General features: G+C 30.6%; 4 protein-coding genes across 11 annotated transcripts; 3 read left to right on the top strand and 1 right to left on the bottom strand.

The window, feature by feature from the left end:
• Positions 1 to 256: 256 nt before the first annotated feature.
• Positions 257 to 6,110, bottom strand: LOC138934131 (probable serine hydrolase). Of its 7 annotated transcripts, none has more exons than XM_070297614.1 (7): positions 5,767 to 6,110; positions 5,411 to 5,482; positions 3,540 to 3,676; positions 3,416 to 3,464; positions 1,881 to 2,116; positions 1,190 to 1,537; positions 257 to 1,017 (listed from the first exon to the last, which is right to left on the bottom strand). In XM_070297614.1, the coding sequence occupies exons 3-7, from the start codon at positions 3,555 to 3,557 to the stop codon at positions 766 to 768; spliced, it is 903 nt and encodes a 300-aa protein (XP_070153715.1). In that variant the 5' UTR covers positions 3,558 to 3,676; positions 5,411 to 5,482; positions 5,767 to 6,110; the 3' UTR covers positions 257 to 765. The 7 variants fall into 7 exon arrangements, with proteins under 7 accessions (XP_070153715.1, XP_070153700.1, XP_070153706.1 ...); XM_070297599.1 differs by having other exon boundaries at positions 258 to 1,017; positions 3,420 to 3,464; XM_070297605.1 differs by lacking the exon at positions 1,881 to 2,116 and adding an exon at positions 2,940 to 3,175 and having other exon boundaries at positions 259 to 1,017; positions 5,767 to 6,105.
• A 592-nt stretch (positions 6,111 to 6,702) lies between these two features.
• Positions 6,703 to 8,652, top strand: LOC138938405 (AH receptor-interacting protein-like). Of its 2 annotated transcripts, none has more exons than XM_070305337.1 (6): positions 6,703 to 6,944; positions 7,021 to 7,200; positions 7,290 to 7,458; positions 7,558 to 7,744; positions 7,869 to 8,011; positions 8,089 to 8,652. In XM_070305337.1, exons 1-6 carry the CDS (start codon positions 6,867 to 6,869, stop codon positions 8,289 to 8,291), a joined length of 960 nt encoding a protein of 319 aa, XP_070161438.1. In that variant the 5' UTR covers positions 6,703 to 6,866; the 3' UTR covers positions 8,292 to 8,652. The 2 variants fall into 2 exon arrangements, with proteins under 2 accessions (XP_070161438.1, XP_070161445.1); XM_070305344.1 differs by having other exon boundaries at positions 6,878 to 6,944; positions 7,073 to 7,200.
• Positions 8,653 to 8,894: 242 nt separating this feature from the next.
• Pelo (protein pelota) lies at positions 8,895 to 11,742 on the top strand. Its single transcript, XM_070297625.1, has 10 exons — positions 8,895 to 9,152; positions 9,472 to 9,536; positions 9,623 to 9,715; positions 9,798 to 9,948; positions 10,360 to 10,473; positions 10,549 to 10,689; positions 10,774 to 10,996; positions 11,093 to 11,285; positions 11,385 to 11,491; positions 11,568 to 11,742. The coding sequence occupies exons 2-10, from the start codon at positions 9,496 to 9,498 to the stop codon at positions 11,663 to 11,665; spliced, it is 1,161 nt and encodes a 386-aa protein (XP_070153726.1). The 5' UTR covers positions 8,895 to 9,152; positions 9,472 to 9,495; the 3' UTR covers positions 11,666 to 11,742.
• An 872-nt stretch (positions 11,743 to 12,614) lies between these two features.
• Positions 12,615 to 15,422, top strand: LOC138934165 (pescadillo homolog). The gene is made up of 8 exons (XM_070297617.1): positions 12,615 to 12,765; positions 12,904 to 13,137; positions 13,212 to 13,719; positions 13,816 to 13,955; positions 14,043 to 14,302; positions 14,428 to 14,615; positions 14,689 to 14,876; positions 14,972 to 15,422. Exons 1-8 carry the CDS (start codon positions 12,742 to 12,744, stop codon positions 15,239 to 15,241), a joined length of 1,812 nt encoding a protein of 603 aa, XP_070153718.1. The 5' UTR covers positions 12,615 to 12,741; the 3' UTR covers positions 15,242 to 15,422.
• Positions 15,423 to 25,096: the final 9,674 nt, after the last annotated feature.

Here is a 25,096-nt window from a genome sequence, read left to right on the forward strand (position 1 = left end):
TTTTTTTCTATTTAACAATTTTTTTAAATTAATTTTTCTAATTAACTATTTATACATATGCATACATTATACACAAGCAATGAATTAAACACGATACGGAAGTGCGTGTATACACACACACATATATATAAATGATTATATAATACACAAGAATGTGCAAGGATAATTTCAATCAAATCCACTAACATAAGTGATTTTATTTATGACATATTGGTCAATTCTTAAAAGACGAAATTCATTCTTTTAATGAAATTAACTACACAAGTATTCACGTAATTATTTATTTATCACAATTTATGACAATTAGAAGCGACGCTAATTAACATAGACAACAATGGACAAAGATTCCTGTCTTAAAGAAATTTGAGACATATAATAAACATATTTCGATGTCTTTTATTCCATATCTACAATGCAAATATCTATTTCTTATCACAGCACTATTGTTTTAATTGTTCTTCCAAAGCACCTTGTTTTCACATAGCAGAACAACATAATGAGTTTATTTATTCAATTGTTTTATAAATTTGCTACATACCAATATTGTTCAATAGACATTGTAAAATCATTTCTACAATTCATGTATATATAGTTGCATTAAATGTGAATTTGTAGGTGCAGAAATGTGAACTTTTATTAGTGTTAGCATACTTTTATTTGTATTAGCATTTTAGATTTGAAAGAGTTTGATAATAACTATCTGTAGTAAAACTATTTATTTCATCTTAAGTAACCATATTCATTAATAAATAAATAATATTATTATTAATTTTGTAGAAAATTTATGATTATAGGCGCAATCTTTTCAGGTTCACTCAAATGCACATGATGCGTACCATTTACTTCGTGATACTCAAATTTTCTAGCCACCAATTTTATATTATCTAATACTTTCTGATAGTTTTCGGGTTGCTCAAACTTCATCCCAGGAATAGCACGAATGTTGAGGTAAGCACATTTTATACGGGATGCATATTCAAGTACTAAATCTAGGGAGAACATGCCTAAAATGGCAACCTAGAAAAGTAATATAAATATCTTAATTGCATGATACACACACACACACACACACACACACACACACACACACACACACACACACACACACACACACACACACATACATAGAATCATATGAACATCTTAATGTATTTGTATAACATACTGTGTGATGAATGCATGCCTCTACCTTTAATCTTGGGTCTCGGGAAAAGTAATATTTGCCCTTCGTGTATGCTTGTTGCATGCCACGTTTCATTAATGTTTCTGCTCCTTCCTTCGTTATAGAACCCTCATATGCCTTTTCCACTATGTTAATCATTTCGTTGTACTCATAACACGGTGCATTGTCCAATGTTAATAATTCATATTTTAAAAATTTGTCAATATAGTCTCCAGTCATTGCAGCTGTTTTTGTAATGTCCCTTACGCTTGGGCTAGCAATATCTAAACTTATGAGAATATCGACTTCATCTGGATATGATGCTGCATACAAAAACGATATAGCACCACCCAACGAATGGCCAAGCAATTTTACCTATTATTACAATAAAATTAAGTTACAATAAGCTTGTACACATTAATTCAGAGTAAAAACATACATATATAAAATATATATTTTCTAAAGCATATTAAAAAACACATATTAAAATTCACATTAAAAAAGCTCTCATGTTTATATAACACATTATCATATGTTTGAATGCAGCACAACACGAATGCCACACAAGTGCAAGGGTGACTGTTAGATACATAAAATACTGTGAAAAAATGTAAATGTGATATTGTTGCATAGATTTTTTAATATCAAATTATTTAATTGATCAATAATAAACTGATTAATTGTGCAAAAGTGTGAGTAAATTCATCCATTCGCTAACCTTATCCCATTTGAAATATTTAATGACTTTACGAAGGAATATGACACCATCGTAATAGACATAATAAAATTGACTCTTTGGATAATGCGAAGATAAACCATGCCCTGGCATATCCAAGCAAAGAACAGAAATATCATCAGGCATCAATGGCATTAATGTGTCAAAAGTGCCTGCATTATCCTGACGACCATGCAGTGCCACTATCGGTTGGAGCTCTTTTGGGCCCCACCATTTGCCTGCAGGTAAGAAAATTAATTTGAAATCTCAATTTATCTTTTAATTTATAACATTTTTTATCAAGATATGCATCTTTCTTTTACAAATCTGTAGCAATTAGTTAAATCAGAAAAGAAAAATTATATAGACATGTAAAATTTTGAAAATGTAACCAAATTATAGCTAAGTTTAAAGAGTTTTTTTTGTTCTTTATACTAGGAACTCAGCATAATGCAAAACATAGGTGCATGTTACACTTAATGCAGTTATACAACGATATTCTCTTCCTCATTCAGTCTTTTTATAGTATATTTAAAAAAAAAATTAACATATATATATATACACACACACACACACACACACACACACACACACACACACACACACACACACATATATATATATATATATATATATATATATATATATATAATTTAAATCATGCACAACAGTTTTAAATTTGGATACATATTGTATTTAACAGTCAACCTTTTTAAAATATATTATTAATAATTATGATGGGATTAGAGCAATGTATATGTGATAATGCAATGTCAATATTAAATAGTGAATTTAATAATGTGTTGCAGTTGAATGCTAAGGTATCACTCTAAAAATGCAAATATCCAAGGTAAAATATGTGTATTACATAATCAATAGCAAAATAAATAATATAAATATTTGACATATACTTCATAAATTAAATAGCAACTGAATTTAGATTATATAGAACCAAGCATATAAAAGCTATGCTATCATTTATCCAATATTATTTTTATATATATATTTAACTACAAAAATAAAAATTTAGAATCGTTGTGTAACACTGATTTGTTAGCTAACCTTATTCCACTTGTAATATTTAATAATTCTACGCAGTGTAATAACCCCATCCCAAAATACATAGTAGAATTGTCCAAAGGGTAGGTGAGAAGAAAAACCATGACCAGGCAGATCTATACCCAATATAGCTATGTTTGATGGCAACAATTCTGTCAAGTTGTCAAAAGTTCCTGAATTGTCTTGCCAGCCATGTATTGCCACTATAGGCTGCACATCTGTTGATCCCCACCATTTTCCTAAATTTACCAATATATTGCATTTGGTATACCGAAACTTGAAGTACAATATGATACAAGCTAGGACATCCCACAATACTATATTACAAGATATGTTTTAAAGATCCAAATAATCAAATCCAAATATATCATTTTGTTTTTACACACATTGCATAATACTCAATGGAGTGCTTTAAGTTCAATATATTAATATAGTTTGATATTGAAATAAGATTGGGAAATATAAGATATAATCCTTACTGACCACTGATGTGACCCCATGGCATTGGTATCTGAATCTCCTTGGCATCTGTAAGAGGTTATTAAATTATTGTAAAAATGTAGATACGTACATGATACTGTAAAATAGCATCTAACAACTTACCTTCCTTTTTATATCCATTTACAGCATTGTTAACAGAGTTCTTTGTGGAATCCATTCCAGTGTGTAAAAATCGTCAATTAAAATTTATGCTCTTTCAAAATGACCATAGATCACGTTTCATTGGTGAGAATATGTATCTATAAAGAGAAATTATAGTTATTATTATATTAGCCAAAAGATTAGATAATACTGCAAGAGCAATTTATTTTTAAATAGATTGCATAATAGATAGGATTCTATTATCATTTCTTTTAAAACTCACACATCTTTACTTATGTGAAGACATAGAAATACTGGATCCTGAATCTATTCATCTATTCAAAAATATTCTCTTTTATCCTGTCAACTTCTTTACATTTAAATGCAAGTTTTATTCAGATACATTAGGCTGTTGTATATGTATATGTATATGTATATGTATATATATATATATATATATATATATATATATATATATATATATATATATATATATATATATATATGTGGTGTGTGTTCAATAAAAAAAAAGTATTCTAGATCTAGATCATAAACTATGGCTGTGGTCGAAAAGACGCTAGAAATGCTTCGAAGCGTTTGATTGACCAATTAGGGCAAAGAGAGTAAAGATTTCTTTATTCTAATTGGTTAATACAATGCTTCGAAGCATCTCTAGCATCTTCTCGACCGCAGCCTATGCCATGTATATAAAGTACCATTATGCCCGTATCAGACTACGCATTGAAGATTGAGATTCAAGATTCAAGATTGAAATTTGATCAATCAGAATAAAGAAATTTTAGTTCTTTTTGTTTTGATTAGTCAAGTTCCAATCTTTAATCTTCAATTTTCAATGCGTAGTCTGATACGGGCTTTACAAATCCTTCGAGTCGTTTGATTGATCAATCGGATTTCTTTATCTTTTCCAATCAAACATTTTTTTTTGCATTTTTGTAATGCCAATAAAATGCATATCCTTTATCTTAATCGAAATAAGTTGCCAGTTTAGACTGTAGTCGTAGATAATGTCCTCTCGTTTCTCATTTCATATACACGATGGGTACGACGATAACGATATTCATCGCGTCCTTATCAAATAAAAAAAGTTTACGGTAGTAATGGTGGATTAGACACATACCACACACACACCTTTTTTTATAACTGTCCTTGAAATAAATACTTTGAATATGTTACTGGAGAACAGATCATTTCGAATAAGAAGGGGTAAGAACATAGACATAGAGTGCGTTCCGAGTCATAGGGAATTCAAATATTGGACTGATTTTTTCTCTTAAATTGGGCAGATAAATGTTTGAAAAAGTTTGAATCATCCGTTTATTGTTTACTTAAAATGTAAATATATATATATATATTCATCATATTATGAATTCATTTTCAATTATTCATATATTCATATTATCATCATCTCATAATTATAATAAATGTCATCTATGATTCTTGTCTGCGCGGTCGCATATTCTTAAACGACGCGTCAGAAAACATAACGGATTGCTTCACAAAAAATATTCCTCTCTGCGAGATTTATCGTTCCTCAGAGTTTGTCGCAGAGTTTCTGAATCACCCTATACAGAAAATTACCACAAATTTGCTATCATGCCGTACCCGCAAGGTTTGCCCTATTCTTGCCACAAATTTGCTATCATCCCGTGCACAGCAAGATTTGTCTTGTTCTTGCCACAAATTTGCTGTCATGCCGTGCACAGCAAGATTTGCTCTATTATTTGCGTAAAATGTGCATCACAACATTATTGCGACAAGCATTGCCAGCAAAAGTTAAACTTTTTGCTGACGCACCTTATCACAATTTTGCTGTAAAGGCATGCTCGAGTTTGCTGCAAACTTTGCATCATTTTGCTTGCTAGAATATTTACCTTAATTTAATGATGAAACCGAGACTTCTATTCTATATTATGGATACGTCCTTTCTTGTGTCTCTCCTTTTCCTAAAATATATAGACGTTTCACTGAATGCTTTCCGATTCACGCATGATGCACATAATATCATTTACTCTTTGATATTCGGTGAATAAGAATAAATAATGTATCATGCACATCATGCGTGAAACGGAAATGGCTACTTTCGCGTGTACTTTTTACGTTTTTTTAAAAGGTTATCTACAATGTTATCTACAATTTCTTTACTGTGGAATTCGGAACTCACAGACAAATAGTTTTTTAAAGTTTTTCTGTTTTGAAAAGAATATATCTTTACTCCTTAGCTCCTTACAATTTATGAAATTCTTTGGTGTGTTGTTCGGAATATGGAATGACTAGCAATTTTAATGACTATCGAACGTTGTCACCACACACCTAGACTGCTAACATGGTGTTTCATATGGACGTAAGAAATATCGGAGCACAAGGTACATTTTAGGGGGCGGGGTATAAAGACTGAGGAGTAAGTGGAAATCTCGATGTGGCCATCTTGTTTGTTCAATATTTTACGTGATTGTAACTGCTAAGACGTTACAATAGACCGAAATCCGTAATTATTGGCTGCCCCGCCATCTTGATTGCTCATATCCGTCACACTGAAACTTTCAATCTTCTTTCCCCTTTGTTGCTGTGTTCCGATTCCCCACCCGAGTGCACCGATATTATACGTATATTATAGTATATGTCACGTATACTATAATATCGGGTGCACCCGGGTAGGGGGGCATCGGAACACAGCCTGTTATCAATCGTCTAGATATTTTTTACGTTCATGAATTCATCTATTTGTCTCCCCTCCTCCTCTATATGTACATAAAGTTTTATGAAAATCAGAATTTTCGAATTCACGAGGTTCCCTATTGTTAGTCCCTTTGATTCTCTAATGCCAGAACGGTTCATTTACGAACATGGGTTTATTGGCAAAATTGGCTTGTTTTGATGTCCTTTATAGGCTGCGGTCGGGAAGACGTTAGAAATGCTTCGAAGCGTTTGATTGACCAATCAGCACAAAAAGAGTAAAGATTTCTTTATTCTGATTGGTTGATGCAATGCTTCGAAGCATCTCTAGCATCTTCTCGACCGCAGCCATAATCACTTAGTTTGTCGGTCTAATTTTGGGACACCCTATATATGTATTCTGCCTAATTGGCTGCCCTAGACCCTAGGTCCTAGCTTCGTCTGTAACATTGCTATGGCAGGCTAGGTATAATTTATAATATATAAAAATCTGTATGTTTTACATATATAATTGATTTTTTAAGATAATTTAAAAGCGTTATGTTTAAAATTTTAATATATATATGAGAAACGATTGCATACGTCTATTTGACGCCTTCTAATGTCACTCTGCTACTTGGATCCTTAACTATATATCTAGATATATGTACCATTATGAGTGACGAAGAGTATATAATAAAAACTGTTGTTCATGCTGGAACAAAAACTATTAATTTTATACCAGGAACAAAAGTATGTATCTCTTATTATAAACATTGTTGTACAAATATGCTAGTTATTTATAATTCCCATTGTTATATATCTCTAGGTTATATTTCATTTCAAAACTACAAAATGTGATTTTGACAAAACATTGATAGATGACAGTAGAACAATGGGAAATCCGATGGAACTCATATTAGGAAAACAATTTAAATTGGAAGTATGGGAAGCAATTGTACAAAAGATGATGTTGAAAGAAGTTGCCTGTTTTAAAATACATAAAAGTGTATGTATGCAATATATATTGTTATAAATATAGATACTTACTTTAGAACATATTTTTGGAGGATGTTTTTATGACAAATTTTGCTTTAGCTAGTGACTGCATATCCTTTTGTTTCTAAAACATTAAGAGAAGCTGATAAGCCTCGATCAGAGAAGTGTAATCATCATTGTTGTGGTGTTACTCTTCAAAATGAAGGCGTTGGTTACACCGATTTAAATGAACTTATGAAACATCCTCAAGATCTGGAATTTACAATAGGTATAAATATAAAATTTTTCAAAAAAAAATAAAGATGACACTTGTTTTAATTTAAATGTAGAATGTTATAGAACTAATAAAAATTATTATATTTTATAGAACTTATTCAAGCAATATTACCAGATGAATATGAAAAAGAATCATGGCAAATGACAGAGGATGAAAAGCTTAAAAACATTCCGCATTTAAAAGAAAAGGGAAATGCTTTGTTCAGAGAAAAAAAATACAATAGTGCATCTGAAACATACGCAAAAGCTATTGGAATGTTGGAACAACTTATGTTAGCGTAAGTTTTATTTATAATGAATTATGCTTTATGAAACTTAATTGATTAAGGCATAAAATAAAGAATATTTTGTAATATATTTATACAGGATATTTTTATATATAAATTAATATTGGATTTTCAGTGAAAAACCAAATGATGAAGAATGGTTGTCTTTGAATCAAATGAAGATACCATTACTTTTGAATTATGCACAATGTAAACTTTTAGATAAGGAATATTATTCAGTTATTGAACATTGCTCAACAGTTTTAAAAACAGAACCAGGTAATAGACTTATTTATGGAACCAGTTGTATACAAATCATACATATCTGATAGAAGAAATTTATTTTTAATTTACAGATAATGTGAAAGCACTCTATCGAAGAGGTAAAGCATATATTGCTGTATGGGACGAAAAAAATGCTATTGAAGATTTAAGGAGAGCTGCTGAAATTGATCCTTCTTTACACAATACTGTTATAAAAGAATTACAAATATTTACAGCAGCTATTAAAGAGAAAAACAGTGCACAAAAAGAAAAATTATCAAAGATGTTTAAATAAGGTTGTAAAGTTTAATTAATCTAAACTTATTACAAGAGTAATATTAACTCGTTTCATCGAGTCAGTTTAATCCATATTAGTTTTTCTTATATATATTTTTTCATAAAAAATTATTAAAGAAACTGGTGTTGCATACAATTTTCTATTGTCACAAAAATTCATTTTTTAATTTATATATAATATTAAATCTACTTGTGAGATAGAGAGAAACATGGGTAATCTGTTGCACTATGGATTGGTGTAACTTTCTATTCCCAAAGCAAATATTGACGATTTAAAAATTGTGTGTATTAATATTAATATATGACTGTTACAAGACTATATTAATCTATGTATTATTTAAATAGACTTAAAAACTGTTACATGATTTGATATAAATATATATATATATATATATAAACTAATAATATATATTTCTATTATTTATTATTATACATAAGATGTGTAAAGAAATAAAAACAATACATTATTATTTAAATACAATTTAAGATTATGTAAAAATATTTTACAAAATTTATATATACGTCTTTGTGAAATATATATTTAAATAAAGTGCCATTTGTGTGAAATACTTTCGAGATTATTTTGAGGTTAACCAATCACGGGCGCGTTCTATTTAACGCTCGCGAACATCATCTGTCTTTATTTAATTTTTGGTGAACAACAAGGATGAAATGATACCGTGAGCGTTGCGGTCGTTAAGTGGAATGCGCCCCACGTTGCGATCGTTGAAATCGCCGATCAAAAAGCGACAGGTATCATGTTTGACATATGGCATTATTTACTGTGCAACATTTCAAATAAGAAGAAAACATGAATTGGATAATGTTCCTACGAATATAATAGTGCAATAAATATAAGGTAAATCTATAAAATACTTTATTTGATCCTTATATATATTTTCAAATAAGCCATTATGTGTTTAACCTATATAAATCTTTATCTTTTTCTATAAAATAATTGTTTATTTTGCTATAATAAAAATAATATATATCAGATATTTTGCAAATATTAGTTTTTTTTTATATAGAAATAGAACATTTTATGAAGAGATAAGTGTGATCTATAAAATGTAATTTGTAAGTTCTATATGTAATGATATAATACTGATATAATGATATAATAAATATCTTATATACATTTATATTTTTAATATATTTTATTTTTTTATATATTTCAGATAAGACACAACAAATATTTTAAGATGAAGCTAGTATCAAGGAATGTAGATAAGGATGGAAAAGGGTAAATATATTTTTTATATAATATATGTAATATATTATAAATATCAATATTATAAAATCCTAATGTTAGAATTAATGGATTTTTAGGAGCGTGGCTCTTGTTCCTGAAAATACAGAGGATATGTGGCATGCCTATAATATAATTAGTGAAGGAGATTTAGTTAGTTGTTCTACTTTTAGGTATGTTAAAGTTTTTATTTTCCAGCAATTGTATGATAAATTAGAATTTGTCAATAATATCAATTCTCTGCGTTCAACATAGGAAAGTGCAAATGGAATCTGCAACTGGCAGTTCTAACAGTTATAGAGTTAGAACTACTCTTACAATAAGTGTAGAAAATATTGATTTTGATACACAAGCATGTGTTCTAAGACTTAAAGGTAGAAATGTGGAAGAAAATAAATATGTTAAGGTAGAATATTTAATGACAGTATTTAGAGTGTTTTTGTTTGTGAATATTTTATTCTTAGTTCATATATTATTAGAGTATATGAGTTTGTGAGGTTTTTTAGTGAATCTTTCTATACAGATAATTGATTGTGAAATAATATATACACAATTATTTTCATTGTTAATTTTACCATACGTGTAGTCAGGAAAACTAACTTGCTTAAATGTATTTTATATCATCCAAGCAATAGGATGATTCATGACAAAACCTTACTGATTTTAATGTATACATTAATTTTAATGTATACCTATCAATGTATATATTACATATATATATATTTGGTATAATATGAATTACTACTTTAAATAGGAATAAATTATTAAATTAGTAAAAGATTTTGATATGTAATCATCTGATTTTTATTTTGTGTAGATGGGAGCATATCACACATTGGATGTTGAGCAAAATCGAAAGTGTACTATCGTTAAAGCTAAATGGGATTCTATTTCTTTGGATAGAGTTGACACTGCGTGCGATCCTGCTCAGGTTAATAATTTGAAAAGAGGAAGGAATAATAAAATTGTATAATTTGTTGTAACTATTCTTTTTATTTTATATCAGAATGCTGACGTAGCTGCTGTAATTATGCAAGAAGGTATAGCGCATATTTGTCTAATAACATCCAACATGACAATAGTTCGTGCAAAAATTGATCAAGTTATACCAAGAAAAAGGAAAGGAAATGTTTCACAACACGAAAAGGTTTGCGAGGAGAAATATTATATCAGAATTATAAGTGTTATGTACTAGAAACATGTATAGAATTTTAACTTGATGTATATTTAGGGCTTGGCACGATTTTACGAGAGCATTATGCAAGGTATATTAAGACACATCAATTTCGATCTAGTGAAATGTGTTATCCTTGCCAGCCCTGGTTTTGTGAAAGATCAATTTATGGACTACATGATACAACAAGCTGTTAAATTTGATAATAAAGTTATCTTAGAGAATAAAAGTAAATTCCTGCTAGTTCACGCTAGTTCAGGTTTTAAACATTCATTAAGAGGTAGTATATATGTATCCATGCGAAATATGAGCAAGTATAACACTTGCACGATACAATTGTTTTTATGTTATTACTATATCTTTGTTATTGTAACAGAGGTTCTAGCTGATCCTGCTGTAGTTTCTCGAATCTCTGATACCAAAGCAGCGGGAGAAGTAAGAGCTCTAGAAACATTTTATACCACTCTACAAATGGATCCTGCCAGAGCATTTTATGGCAAGAAACATGTTGAGAAAGCTAATGCTGCTCAAGCAGTGGAGACTCTTCTTATATCAGACAAATTATTCAGGTTAGTGTTTTATTTCTTTATTATTTATGTTAGTGTTTAAATTTAATTAATTTTGCTCTATAATATATTTTGCTATATGTCTCTACTTGTTTTATCCAGGTGTCAGGATATTGCATTGAGAAAGGAATATGTGGAGCTAGTTGAAAATGTGAAAGATTCTGGTGGCGATGTCAAAATATTTTCAAGTCTGCATGTCTCGGGTGAACGTAAGTTTGATATACAAACGATGTTAAAAAAAATGCACACACATACATAAAATTTCCAACAAGATTTTGTTTGCAGAATTAGATCAATTAACTGGGATAGCAGCTTTATTACGTTTTCCTATGCCGGAATTGGAAGATGAAAGTGATGAGGGTAATAATTCAGAGGATGATTAGAAATATGATTGATGTGCTAACAATTTTTTGTATATATATGTGCTGTGAGCAATCAAAAATATCATAATAATAAAGATAAAAAGTAGTCTGTATTTATTTCACAAATATAATAGTCTTATATTTTATATATATATATGGTTTATATATATACCATATTGCAGAAAAAGATCATTTTGTACACATTTTGCACATAAATTTGTCGCATTTAAATGAACATAGATGACGTCTTGCATCTATAAAAATTCGAAAATGCTACTTTTTTAACAGAGAGAAGCCTAAGAGGGACATATTTTTTCATAATATACTTTTTTTAACTAGTACAGTAGACGGAAAAAAGGGGAATTTCCGGTCGATCTTTTGACATTTTATGATATTTTGCGAAAATCGACAGCTGATAGATCACCGGCAATCATATAAAAGTGAAAAAATTAATTAATGTTGCCAACAATTAAAACTACTTAAAAAACAATAGAACACAGTTAAAAAATTAATAATATAAAGTTATATCAATTAAAAGCATGATTTGATAATGTTTAAAATGCTTACTATTTTCCAAAAATAAAAAAAAGTGAAAGAAATTTATTATAAATATCTTCTACACGTTATATTTAAAAATTAGGAAAACAATTATTAAGAAAATTTATTTTATTTTACATTCGCATATACATAAAAATATTTCAATTATAATTTATTATCGCTGTTGTATATACTAGAATGACAAAACATCACGCGCAGCTAATAAAACAATAAATTCATAATATTTCTCCGCATTTTTGATTCACAATGTGTTTAGCACGGACATGCATTAACCGATCGTTTTACCATGACATGAAAAAGTGAATCTGGCCATGTAGTTCCGCCGGCTTTAATGGGTCCAGTTAGCGCCACTGTAGCTAGGAAAACGATCTCACGAAAAACGACGGCATGACCCCTTTCTTCAATCTCTACTTTTAATTTTTTTGGTCCTGGCTCGTCACTTGCGCACGTGTTCATATATTTATTTTGCGTGCATTTTATATATAATGTATTCTAGTATATAAATTTTAATATTCAAATATAAACTGATATATATCACAATGGTTGTGATAGGTAAAAAGAAGGTAAGTCGATCTTAATATAATATATTTAGTTATATAGATAAACGAAAGGTTATTAACATAAGATTGACTCCTTCATGAGAAATTAATCAATTTAGCATTATTCTATGGATTAAAATTGATATTTTTTAAAATGTATAGTATCAAAGTGGGGAAGGGGCGCAATTTATGACAAGAAGAACTGCTCTCAGGAAATTACAATTAACGCTAAATGATTTCCGTAAGTTATGCATATTGAAGGGCATATATCCAAGAGAACCACGCAATCGTAAAAGAGCACAAAAGGGTGAACCTGGGATTAAAACTTTATATCATAAGAAAGATATTCAATTTTTGATGCACGAACCGATCATATGGAAGCTAAGAGATTACAAAGTATAATACTTTATTGGGATTAAATGTTTATATCAAGTGTTTTAATATTATACTTTATAAGTATATATTTTCAGATATTTAACAGAAAAATTGGACGAGCAAAAGCAATGAAAGATTTTGCCAAAGTAAAGAGATATTTGAGTAATCATCCTACGTTAAAATTGGATCATATAGTTAAAGAACGTTATCCAACATTCAAAGATGCTTTGCGTGATTTAGATGACTGTTTAACTCTCTGTTTTTTATTCAGCACATTTCCATCATTGTCTCATATACCGAGAGATCAATCATTATTATGCAGAAGATTAACAATTGAATTCCTCCATGCTGTTATTTATGCTAAAGCATTGCGTAAAGTGTTCATATCAATCAAAGGATATTATTATCAAGCAGAAATAAAAGGTCAAACGATAACATGGATAGTACCACATCACTTTTGTTTCGAACCTCAAGCAAAGAATGAAGTTGATTTTAAAATCATGTCTACATTTGTAGAATTTTATATTGTAATGCTTGGTTTCGTGAATTACAGACTGTATCATACTTTGAATTTACATTATCCCCCAAAATTAACAAATATTGGTAAGCAAGATGCTTATTAATTTTTTTTAAATAAAACAAGAATCTTTTGATCTTAATTTAGTTTTAAAAATTAAAAAATTAACATTTATTATACAGGAAATATCGAGAGAACACTCATCGATGAAGAAGCGTATGTGTCAGAAAGAATAAGTGCATTGAATGTATCATTGGTCAGCTTGGATCCTTCAATACCAGCCATTGAAGATGATGAAATTGAAATAGATCAATTCTCAAATGTAAATTTAATTTAATGCTAATTTTTTTACATTTTACATATCAGACATATACACATAAAACAAAGAAGTATTGATCATGCTTTTTAGGAGACAGATGCTGTCAAGATAGAAGCTGCTAGGGTAGAAGCTGAAAAAATAAGGAAACTGAAAAATTTATTCAAGGGTATAAAAATCTTTATTAATAGAGAAGTACCCAGAGAACCATTAGTATTTATCTTGCGTTGCTTTGGTGGAGAAGTTTCTTGGGATAAATTACTTTTTGTTGGTGCAACTTTTGATGAGAATGATGAAACAATAACTCATCAGATCGTAGATAGACCGAGTATGAAAAAACAATATGTATCGAGGTACTATATTATATTACTATATTATATTGTATTTTATATAAAATTTTATTTATCATATCTGCTTTTTAATACACATAACTTATCTCTTTTTTTCTTGAGTTATTAACATAATTTTTTTCTTTTAGATATTACATACAACCACAATGGATTTTTGATAGTGTAAACGCGAGAGAGCTATTATCTGTGGAAAAATATTTAATGGGTACTGTACTTCCTCCTCATCTCTCACCATTTACAGAAAATCGACAAGATCAAACTTATATTCCTCCAGAAGAACGCGCTCTTATGGATTCTGATTATAAACTAGACAATTGTAAGATTTCAATTTTAAATATATATATGCAAATGCAAAAATTATTATTAAATCTAATTTGTATTTCTTCTAGTGGAAGCAGATTCAGACGAAGAAGCAGAAAATGATGACAAGAATGAGAATGAGGAAATTGAAGTTCAGGATGATCTAAGTTCAGGAAATGATGTAGCGATTGAAGAAGAGGAAGATGACGATGATAATGTACAGATTGCTGAGGATGAAGAAAAAAATAAAAAGAAGAAACAAACCGAATTGGAAAAGGTTTTGTTATAATTTTTTTCACAATTATATCTACCTAATATGAGGTAATATAGAGAAAATAAATCCTTGTTATCAATAATTTATCAAATTTGCAGAAGAAGAAAATGAAGGTGCAAGTTGGTAATATCACAAAAGAAGATCCATGGGAAAAGGCTAAACGAGAAAAGCAGGAATATCGTCTTAGGGAAAAGATGATTAAGAAGAAGCACCGCAAATTGTATAAGAGCATGATGAAAGGTCGAGAGGAAAGAGCTAAAGAAATATGGCTCTTGCGAAAAAAGAGACGTATCCATGATACTACCGAAAAAGAGAAACGAAAAGAGCAGAGGAAACAACTAAATAAGAATAAACCTGTTAAAGCATAGCAATAGATTATTTAAACATAAAATGTAATGTTAAACACATATGTTTTGTATTTCATTTCCTATGCATAAACAAGAAATTACAATCTTGTATACTATGTTAGTTCAATAAATATTCCATCTCCTTAAAGTCGACAAATCTATAGCTATTGGTTACTGTGTATAGCGCCCATAATATAAAAGCTGATTTCACGATTTCTATATCATGTAAACTTTAATTAATAAACAGAAAACTCAATGTCTAATTTGTATTATAAGAGGAAAAGATATATATATATATATATATTTTTTTTTTTTAATCACTATAGATACATGTGTAATGGTAGATGTTTTTTATCTAGTCTTCCCACCGGAAGCCCACGCGCCTGACGATCCTGGTCTTTTCCAGCGAAGGATTCTGAAGGCTAGTCTACCCACGCATGTTGGCCCACACAAAACTTTCTATATGCATAATTTTGATCGTGACTACACACGAGTTTAAAAGTTCAAAATCATTGCGGTATTATAAAATTCTATAATATTAAAATAATATCTATAAATAAATAATATAAAATATCTAATATATATATATACAATATACTTAATATATATATATACAATATATACAATATACTTAATATATATATACAATATACTATATATTATATACAATATATATATTATATATAATAAATATATTATATATATTATATATATATTATATATAATAAATATATTATATACAATATACTTAATATATATATATACAATATATACAAAGTATATACTTGTACAAAAAAAGTTTTATACATTTATTTTTTTTTAACTTATATGAGATTTTTGTCTAGTTTTCAAAATTGAGTTCAACAAATGTGTGTCAGAGTAATTCTCTCTTTTATAATACCGATTTTCGATATATTGTGTAATAGCTTTTCATTATATATAACGCTATATACCTCTGCAAAAATTCCTTTGCGTTTCGTTGATTTTTTGCGAGCGACCGTAGAGGACGTACATTGATCTTGAGGAACTCCAAAGTGGAGGATTTTGCTTGTAATGGCTCATATTTATCTTATTAGGTCGTCGATATCAGTGCGCCTACGATCGTCCCCGTGACTTTCGCTAGGCGAATTAGTATCGAAGGACAGAGTCATTTGTGATTGCGGATACATTACGCCGATGCATCCGGTCGTTTCGCGTACCAGTCGCAACATCACCTTGAATCGAGCCTCCAATGTAACGCGAGTGGGATGCAACTGAAACATGTTTCTGGAGCTGCATATTTTTACATAATAAACTTTTATTTTTATATTTATGTTTGATAGCCAAGAGAAAATAATTGTTTTGACATATTTGAAAGATCGATAGAAATTGAAAAAATTGGTGATCATTTATGAGAGAACTAAACATTAATCAATAATTTAAATACAATATATAGTCTCTAATTTAGAAAATGAAAAACTCATGGTGATCGGCTGATATCTTTTATTCAATTTCTTTATCATTATTTTATTTTGTATTCATGTTTTATATTATTTTTTATATACGATATCAATGCAGGTACATATGTATATATATATATATATATATATATATATATATATATATATATATATAAGAGAATATTTTTGACGAGTTATATTTAGCTTGCGTAAAAATAAATATCGAATTCACCGTTGCTATGTGCCATTGCAATTTTCGCCATGCGCGCTTAACAATGTAACTTTGACTTTATGTTCCAGGCACGTTCTTCTTCATGCAACTTGTCGCCTGTAAGGCGTTTAATCTTGCTTCCAAAGCATGCCAGAATTCCCTTGAGCTCGTTTCTAACATTCTTTGTTAATCTTTATTCCGTATTAATCTCACATATTCTGATATATCAGTCCTCGAGAAAACATAAAAGTCTATAGTATATATGTATAATATAATCAAATATAAATATATATAGACTTTTGCCGGGTCTTAGTACAGCAATAGCTAATTTTTTATATTTATTCATGATCTTTTTAAATCGCATAAGAAGTATTAAAAAATTCCGTCTAATCTAATTTCCATCATCCTTGAATCCGCGATCTGTTTTTATTATAATGTAAGAAAAAAAAAAGTGAGCAATAGAGAAAATAATAAACTTTAATTCTAATCAGGATAAATTTCACAATTGTCTACATTCTCGCAAGATAATAAATGTTGGCAAAAACTCTAAATTGAAATATCTTGGGGGAAAAAAACATCGCGAGCCAGTCGTATCGATTTCTTCGGTTATTTGCAGTGGTGACTGAACCGATGTTCGTCGTCGCGAACACGATGAGAACTAAGACGAGAGAACGGGTCCGGAATCGTATTTGTGTATGTGTATAATACGTGCGAGTATATGTGTGTGATGTGTGCGCTGTGTGGCACATTGGGCGCTTACGTCATTCTCGCTATTCCTGTTCCAGACCATCTCCATCCTGTGAAAATCATTGTCCTTAGAAACCCGTGAACGAGAATCTAAGAATCTAATCGTCCCTCCTGCTCGATTTCGAATGACCTCGACGATGCTCTGATGTCTATTTGGGATCCATAGATTCTGTCGGTGCTATAATATCGCGAGAATATACATTGATATCGTTTTATATTAAATCAATAATTTTTTATATAGAAATAGATTTTTTACGGGGAGATAAGTGTTACAGATAACTTATAATATGTAATTTGTAAGCATATGTAATAGTGCTATGATAATAAATGTTATATATGTATACATACATTTATATTTTAAATGTATCTTAATTTTTATATTCTAGAATATAAAATATTTAAAATATTTAATTATTAATGATGGCATGAGTTATGGCTATTTAAGTTTATTGTAATGTAATTTGTATTTTATTTTATTTTAAAATTGAAAAGAAAAATTTTATCCGTTTATTCTAACAATTATTTCATATATATGTCTTTCTTAAATATCAAATGTTTCGGAAATCACTTTATTATATATATTATAAAACTGTTCTTATTTATTTCTAATTTACTTTATAAATCGTTTTCGTCTTTATTATTGCAGACGTTGTTATACCAGACTTATAGAATAATAAATTGTTTATTCTCTTTCTCTCCTTTTCTTTTCATAAAAAGTCTTAAATATATTTGATGATACTTTATTCGCAGAATTTATGCATTTTATACATAAATATGTTTCTTTTAAAATGCATTTATTAAAATCATCAATGAGATGACATCTGTATGGGATTTCAAATTTTTTCTCTTTGAAAAAAGAAAATATACCGGCACTCGATTTGGTGTGAAAAGCGATGGCATGCGCGTAGGACGCACACGGACATTCGACTGCCCACGTAGCCGACTATAATATTATACATTGCGAGAGATCGGGACCTCGAAAATCCTGCTCTGCGAAGATGCTGATTTCGGAGAAAGTGCCGTCCGTGCAGTTTTTAGGTATGTTGTTATAAAACATTGCATTAATCCATTTGTTAAACCTTAAGTAAATCAAATTAAAAACTAAATTTTAAATTTTTCAAGGAAATCAATAGCGTGCTTATATAAGCATTATCGAAAAAATTTATTTCTTTGATCTTTTTCTTTGTAAGAAAAGACTTATGTTAATTAAAGAAAATTAAATTTCTCAATAAAAGTTAAATACTTAAAAAAATTGTTGATTCTTTTCTAATCTATATTTTGTAATCAGGTGCATTTGTTCTTATTTTAAAGAAATTAAAAAGAAAATTGTTTAATTTTTTTTATAAAAAATAAAAAAAACTTAATAAATTTCAAGATATCGAGTTATAATTTTAAAGATAAAAAATCTATCGTACGAAATTAAATCTTTTGATTTTGTTTTTTGTAGGATTCTTATTTTTCTTTTTTCACGAGAAGATTCACGTCAGCTACGAAGCCAGAAGCAATCATATAGCAAAGGAACGAAAATTAAGAAGGCAGTAAACGGAGGATGCTAGCTATGAGGATAAGCGAATAATTACACAAGCGAGGTAATCATGAGATAGAGTCTTTAATGTACATCGCGGCGGATAATGAGTATTGAAAACCGAAAGTGACTTCCGTTCCTGCGCTTCCGTCACGCGGTATAACTTGCGAACTAAAAGATCCGTTGCTGTACATATATCCATCGCACGCCCATGAATCTTCGGTCGTTGATTCTAGTTGGAAATAACTCGACGCAGTGATGAACGTATACGTTTTAGTGCCCCAAGCCTATATACGCGCCCGAAACAATCTTCATTGAAGTTCCGTTTTCTTTATTTGCTTTGATAATATGCTACTCTTTATGCGATAATATAATACGATTAATTATAAAAAAATATTAATCGACATTTGATGAATAAATGTCATTTTTCGGTGATTTTAATGCTCGAAATCAATAAACGAAAGCAGAGTTATACTCGGTGATTTCAATGCTCGAAATCAATAAGCGGACACGGAATCACACACAGTCGGTGATTTCAACGCCCGATATAAGAATGTTACCTTGGATGCATGTATGTTTTCTTAGCCTTAGCATATAATATATGATGTCATCATCGCCTTCAACTACCGTTCTTTGACAAAAAAGGATGTAATCCTCTAGCGCCAGCTAATATTAACTCATATACACGATAATATATATATGATAATTATATACATGAAAAGAAATCCATTTTTTTAAATTTTAATAATAGTATTTTTATTTCGCTTTTTTTTTTAAATTTAATTTCTTTTTCTCATTAAAATCAAATAAATAATTTCATTATATAAATCGATTAAGCAATAAAATAATAAAGACTAAATAATATTTGAGATGAGAGATTTTAATAATTTCTTTTTGCTTTGTTAATTATTAATCTTCCCGATACTTTCGCATAATTTGTCCATGACAATGATTTATTATAAGTGGAAATCTTTTGATGTTATCCTTAGAGCGGTTAGCCGGTTACGGCATCGACCAATCTAGGAATTCCTGTTTGCACTCTTGGCTCGCGGAAAGAAGCGCATTATCGGATATCGCGCGCGCGCATGTTGAGATGCGTATGCGGCTGGCATTGTTGCGTAACGCAATGATGAATCAACGGATCGGCCGCGATCATTCACGGAAATCGGGCGACAGTCACGTGCCTAGCGCTACGTTCGCAAATTGGCCAATTATCACGGTAAAACCTCTTCGTGTATCCCTTCGATTTGTTCGTATGCCGTTATCAGAATGATATAAGCGACACGGTAAAGATACTGCTTAATCGCGATTGTTAGCTCATTCGTGGACATTAAAATATATCTGCAAGTAATTTTGCGTATTTCTCCTCCTTTTCACATTTATGATCGTATGTGACGATTCGCGAGGAGCCGTTTACGCACGAGTGGTTGAAGATAATTATTTACGTAATAGACTATCCCATGGAATGCGTATGCTTAAACCCCTCGGGCAGAAACTCGGCGTAATATCATATAAGCAAAGGGGAGTTGGAAATTTATGTTTTATCGGGGATGCTTATCCACGCTCATTCGCATAATCATCTATGCTCTATGATAAATGCAAACACATAAATTAGAAATTTTGTTTGCTTATATTTTACTACGGTCTCGTCATCGATATGACGTGCTATTACATGCTTAAATAATTGCAACGAAATGAGCCTTCCTTACCTCTCAGTTTGTATCTAGCCTGTGATTTATGAGAAAGATCTTTCCAAGTAAATACAAATTCGAGTCAAATTCGTATTCTCAGCGTAAAAATATTAACAAAATTATATTATATAATAATTAACGAAATGCAGATATTAGTTATCCTTTTCGTTATTTCTTAATCGAACACAAAAAGATACGGTTATAAATCCTATCTCTACGAGATGCGGTTACAGGGATACACGCGACTAATGTAGTGTAAATCTCGTCTCACGTGGACGCGTGCCCTAAACGCGGTCGACGGGGCGTACAAAACATAGGTGGTCATCGTTTACAAGGTAGTTTCACACCGGGCGCCTAGCCACCGCTTTAGCTTTTGAAATCCGATCGAGCCGCATTCGATCGGTCGAACCCGCTTGCTTGGACTATCGACGTCGTTCCCCAGTCTCGGCGCGGCGGATGATATGCGTCGTTGAAGGGAATACGAAATGAAGGCGCGAACCGTCGCGAACCCGTTACCCTACATCAGCGTCTTACAAGAATCGGTTTGCAAGAAATCTATGGGGCGCATTTGCAAAAGTATCTCTCTGCGGAACCGTAGACGTTTCGACTTACGTATTTTCGTTGTGCATTTATATTGTCGAATTTTATATGGTATTTTATATGGTTTCTAATTTTCTCTTCAGTTTTACGACAAAAATGTCATTGAAATTGTAAAATATAAAACATAAAATATAAAATAGTCATTTGAATACAAATGAAGATGTCGGATTTTAATGGGAAGATTATGAAGCTATGTTGAACATTACGATGTTTATCCTACGATGCATTAATGAAACATAAAAGTTCCAACTCATTTGCGCGAATGCGACGACAATTTTATTTTATCGTGATTATTGTATTAAAGCTTTAGTTACGCATGTGAATATTATGTTGCGTTACAACATTATTAACTTTCACAGAATCAATTTTTGAGCTGAATATAGTACTTGACTGCTCCAAAGATGGAATGATGAAAAGATGATTGAAGACTATTACGTAAAAATTTATTTTATCAAATTATTTAAATATCTGATAATAAAAATTTATTTATAAAATGTGATAATTATGAAAATATTTGATTTTTTTATTGAAAGCATGTGTAAAAGTAATATTACGATGGAATGTCCATTACGAGTGCTGTAAAAGATGCTGTAATAAAAGATTAAAAATTGAAACATATGATACTCTTTCGGTGGTTCTCTCTCTCTCTCTCTCTCTCTCTGTATTTTTTGCTCGTTACTACTATAAGCTTTAATAATGGATGGGATCATTACTGTGTACGCGCAGCACAAAAAAGTTGGCCCTCTCATATAACGCAGACAACTTTTTAAGCCTCAGAAATGATGAGTGAGCATAAGAGTAACTACTTCGTGACAATTAGAAATATAAAAAAGCAAAAGTTGAGAAGTAAATGGGAATGAGTCAGCGAGGAAATTTTTATGAACCTGATTTTCTGCGTATACATATGTTAAGTAATACTTAATCATTATAAAAATATTTTTTATATAATACAAAACTAATTTAAATAACATAAAATTTTTGGCAAAATTTAATGCCAAGAAAAAGAGAAAAAAAGGATATTAATAACTTTTTTTTCTTATACAATATATTTGTATTCTTGCCTTTGTTTTGTTCTTGGTGTAAAACAAAGTGCAAGAAGCGCTTGCCCTCATTTAAAACTTAACCCGCTCTTCGAAGTGTTTATTTCAATCACGGAACCTATATTATATATAGTACAGTGTGAAATTTAGAATGTATTTGTTCATCCTCGCACGATGGATAATTCAGTGCAGTGATTAGAGCTTCAAGGCGGCGCGAATGTTTATTCATAACGTTGATTGTCAGCGAGACTTCTCGGGATTGTGTGTACGTAGCTTATCCTCGCACGAATCAGTCAAATCGCATAGAAAAGCGCGCGCGCGACCGATAAATTAAACATAATGGTGCAAACTGTGTATACCTGCACATCCGCAGATCCTTCTCGCGACCCGCGCCTGCGAAATGCCCCGAGGCATCCCGAGTTCACCGACACCATCGTGTTCGCAGGTTCTACGGGCTATAGTGTCACTAGAACCACGTAAAATCCGCGTATCTTTGTTAATTCGTGTATTTTAAATTCACGTAAATATATATCGAAGAAAAATTCTGAAAATGTTTTTTAAAATTATATTCTTCAAAAAAGGGCAAAATTTTCTCGAAATCTTTTAAGTCATTTTAATTACATTCACCATACCGATTTCTTTTGTTTGTTTCGTGAGATATAGAATATTGATAAATTCTTACACGTAATATAATTTGAAATTAAAAACTGGTACAGATATTATCTATTTCGAAGAAGCATGAATCAAATTCTTTCAATACGTTCATTTCGTTGAGAATTTCAGCGAATTGAAAACTTTAAAGCGATAACTTTAGGTTTAGCTAGGCGTTTCGTTTTCTCGATTAGAACAGAAATACGCAGTAAAAACGATGATAATTGTCTGGATGTTCAATGTATAAGGATTTATGATGATATAATAAATATTTTCATATTTTTCTTTATACCCTATGAATTTTTCTCTTTCGCAGATCGACGCAACGATCCGTGGTACAAGGCACAATCTTTTGAGGCATCGAGTAGCGATCCATGAGACCTTGGCAGTTCTATCTTCTGTGAATCTAAGCAAAGATTTGCTTATTATACTATGATTCCACCTGCAATGCAATCTTTTCGATTAATTGGTCATAAACGCATAAAATATGACATCTAACAATAAGTTTTGTAAATGAATTCTGAAAAGTCTTATTTTTTTCGTATAAAACGGTATATGTAAAATAGAAAAAAGCTTATTGTTAATTTTTTATAGCTTTTAAATTAGCATCCAGCTAAGTTTCTTTTCTTACTTTTTTTGAAAAGAACGCTCATTTAGCAAAACATTATCATTAATAATGTATTATGTCATTATATCATATTGGTGTCATCTGATTTAATATTATTTACTTTCATTACTTCAGATGCAATAGAAAATTGGACAGAGAAAGTAACTATATAAATACTATATAATATAGTTTGTATATTTCATAAAGAGAGGAAATTACAATTTCTAATGTAAAGGTGAGTACAAATTTATATGATTACATAATAATGTTTATGAATGAACATACACACACTTCAGCTTTTATTCATTCATTATCTAGTATAATTATTAATATCGTTGAACCTTTCAGGAAAAATATCTGTTATCTTGAAGATAATATTTATTATTTTTTTTTAGCACGGTGGCTAATATTAGAATTTATAAAGAATTTATTACCATCGTTTTACCCAGCTGTTAATTTGTATCATATAACTCTTTTGTAATTTACTCGACACCTCTTACAATTATCTTATTATATCCTTTATTTTACGCAATTCTATCTTCGTTAAATTGTGCATAACATATGTAAATTAATGTAGAAAACTAAAATTGTATTGCATGACTTAATATTTAAGTAACTAGTTAAGTTTTCCCAAAAATCTTGGAGTTATATTATTTTAATAATATTCTTTATGAAAATAATCCTGATAATGATTCTATTGCATAGGTTTCTGCAGTATTTTTTTTACAAAATACCAACGATTAATCGTTATCATTTTTAATATTATAAAGTTGTCATGTAGGATTTTTCAGTCGGTTATCAAAAGAATCCGATAACTTGTTAACCTTCTAAATATACACGAAATGCTAGATCTAACTTAGATAACGCTAACTGACCTTTACCTACAGTTTCATCTAACCAGCGAGACACTTAAGCGAGCGACTATCCGTGGCTCGCTTATACCTTATACAGGCCTTCATGTAAGTCGAGTCGGGAAGATTGGTTCCAGGCGTTGAGCTCACTGACTTGGCGCACATAGTGACTCTACCGTGAGTCTAGCCCTGCCGTGGGAGTGCGACAGAGCGAGACGGAAATATCTCGGGCAACCATACGAGTTGAAGAGAGCAGGTGAGATAATGAGCACAAGCAGGAGAAGGAGGAGGAGAACCTGAGAGAGGGAGAGGACGTGTGTACGTGAGCCGTGCTCGAGAGGAGTTCGCGTAGAAGGAAAAGGAGAGGAAGGGAACACTCACAGAAAGAGAGTGGCGAGCAACCAAGAGGACTGTTGGCCAATGAGACACCAGGCTAGCGATGACGTCGTCGTTGTCTCACGTCGGAGTCTCACCAAAAGTCTTCTCCGGGTACCAGTTCGTCCGCGGTCTCCCG

This window comes from Polyergus mexicanus, unplaced genomic scaffold (genome assembly GCF_030449975.1).
Source record: "Polyergus mexicanus isolate NDT 795.1 unplaced genomic scaffold, iyPolMexi1.0 SCAF_1, whole genome shotgun sequence".
NCBI lineage: Eukaryota > Metazoa > Arthropoda > Insecta > Hymenoptera > Formicidae > Polyergus > Polyergus mexicanus.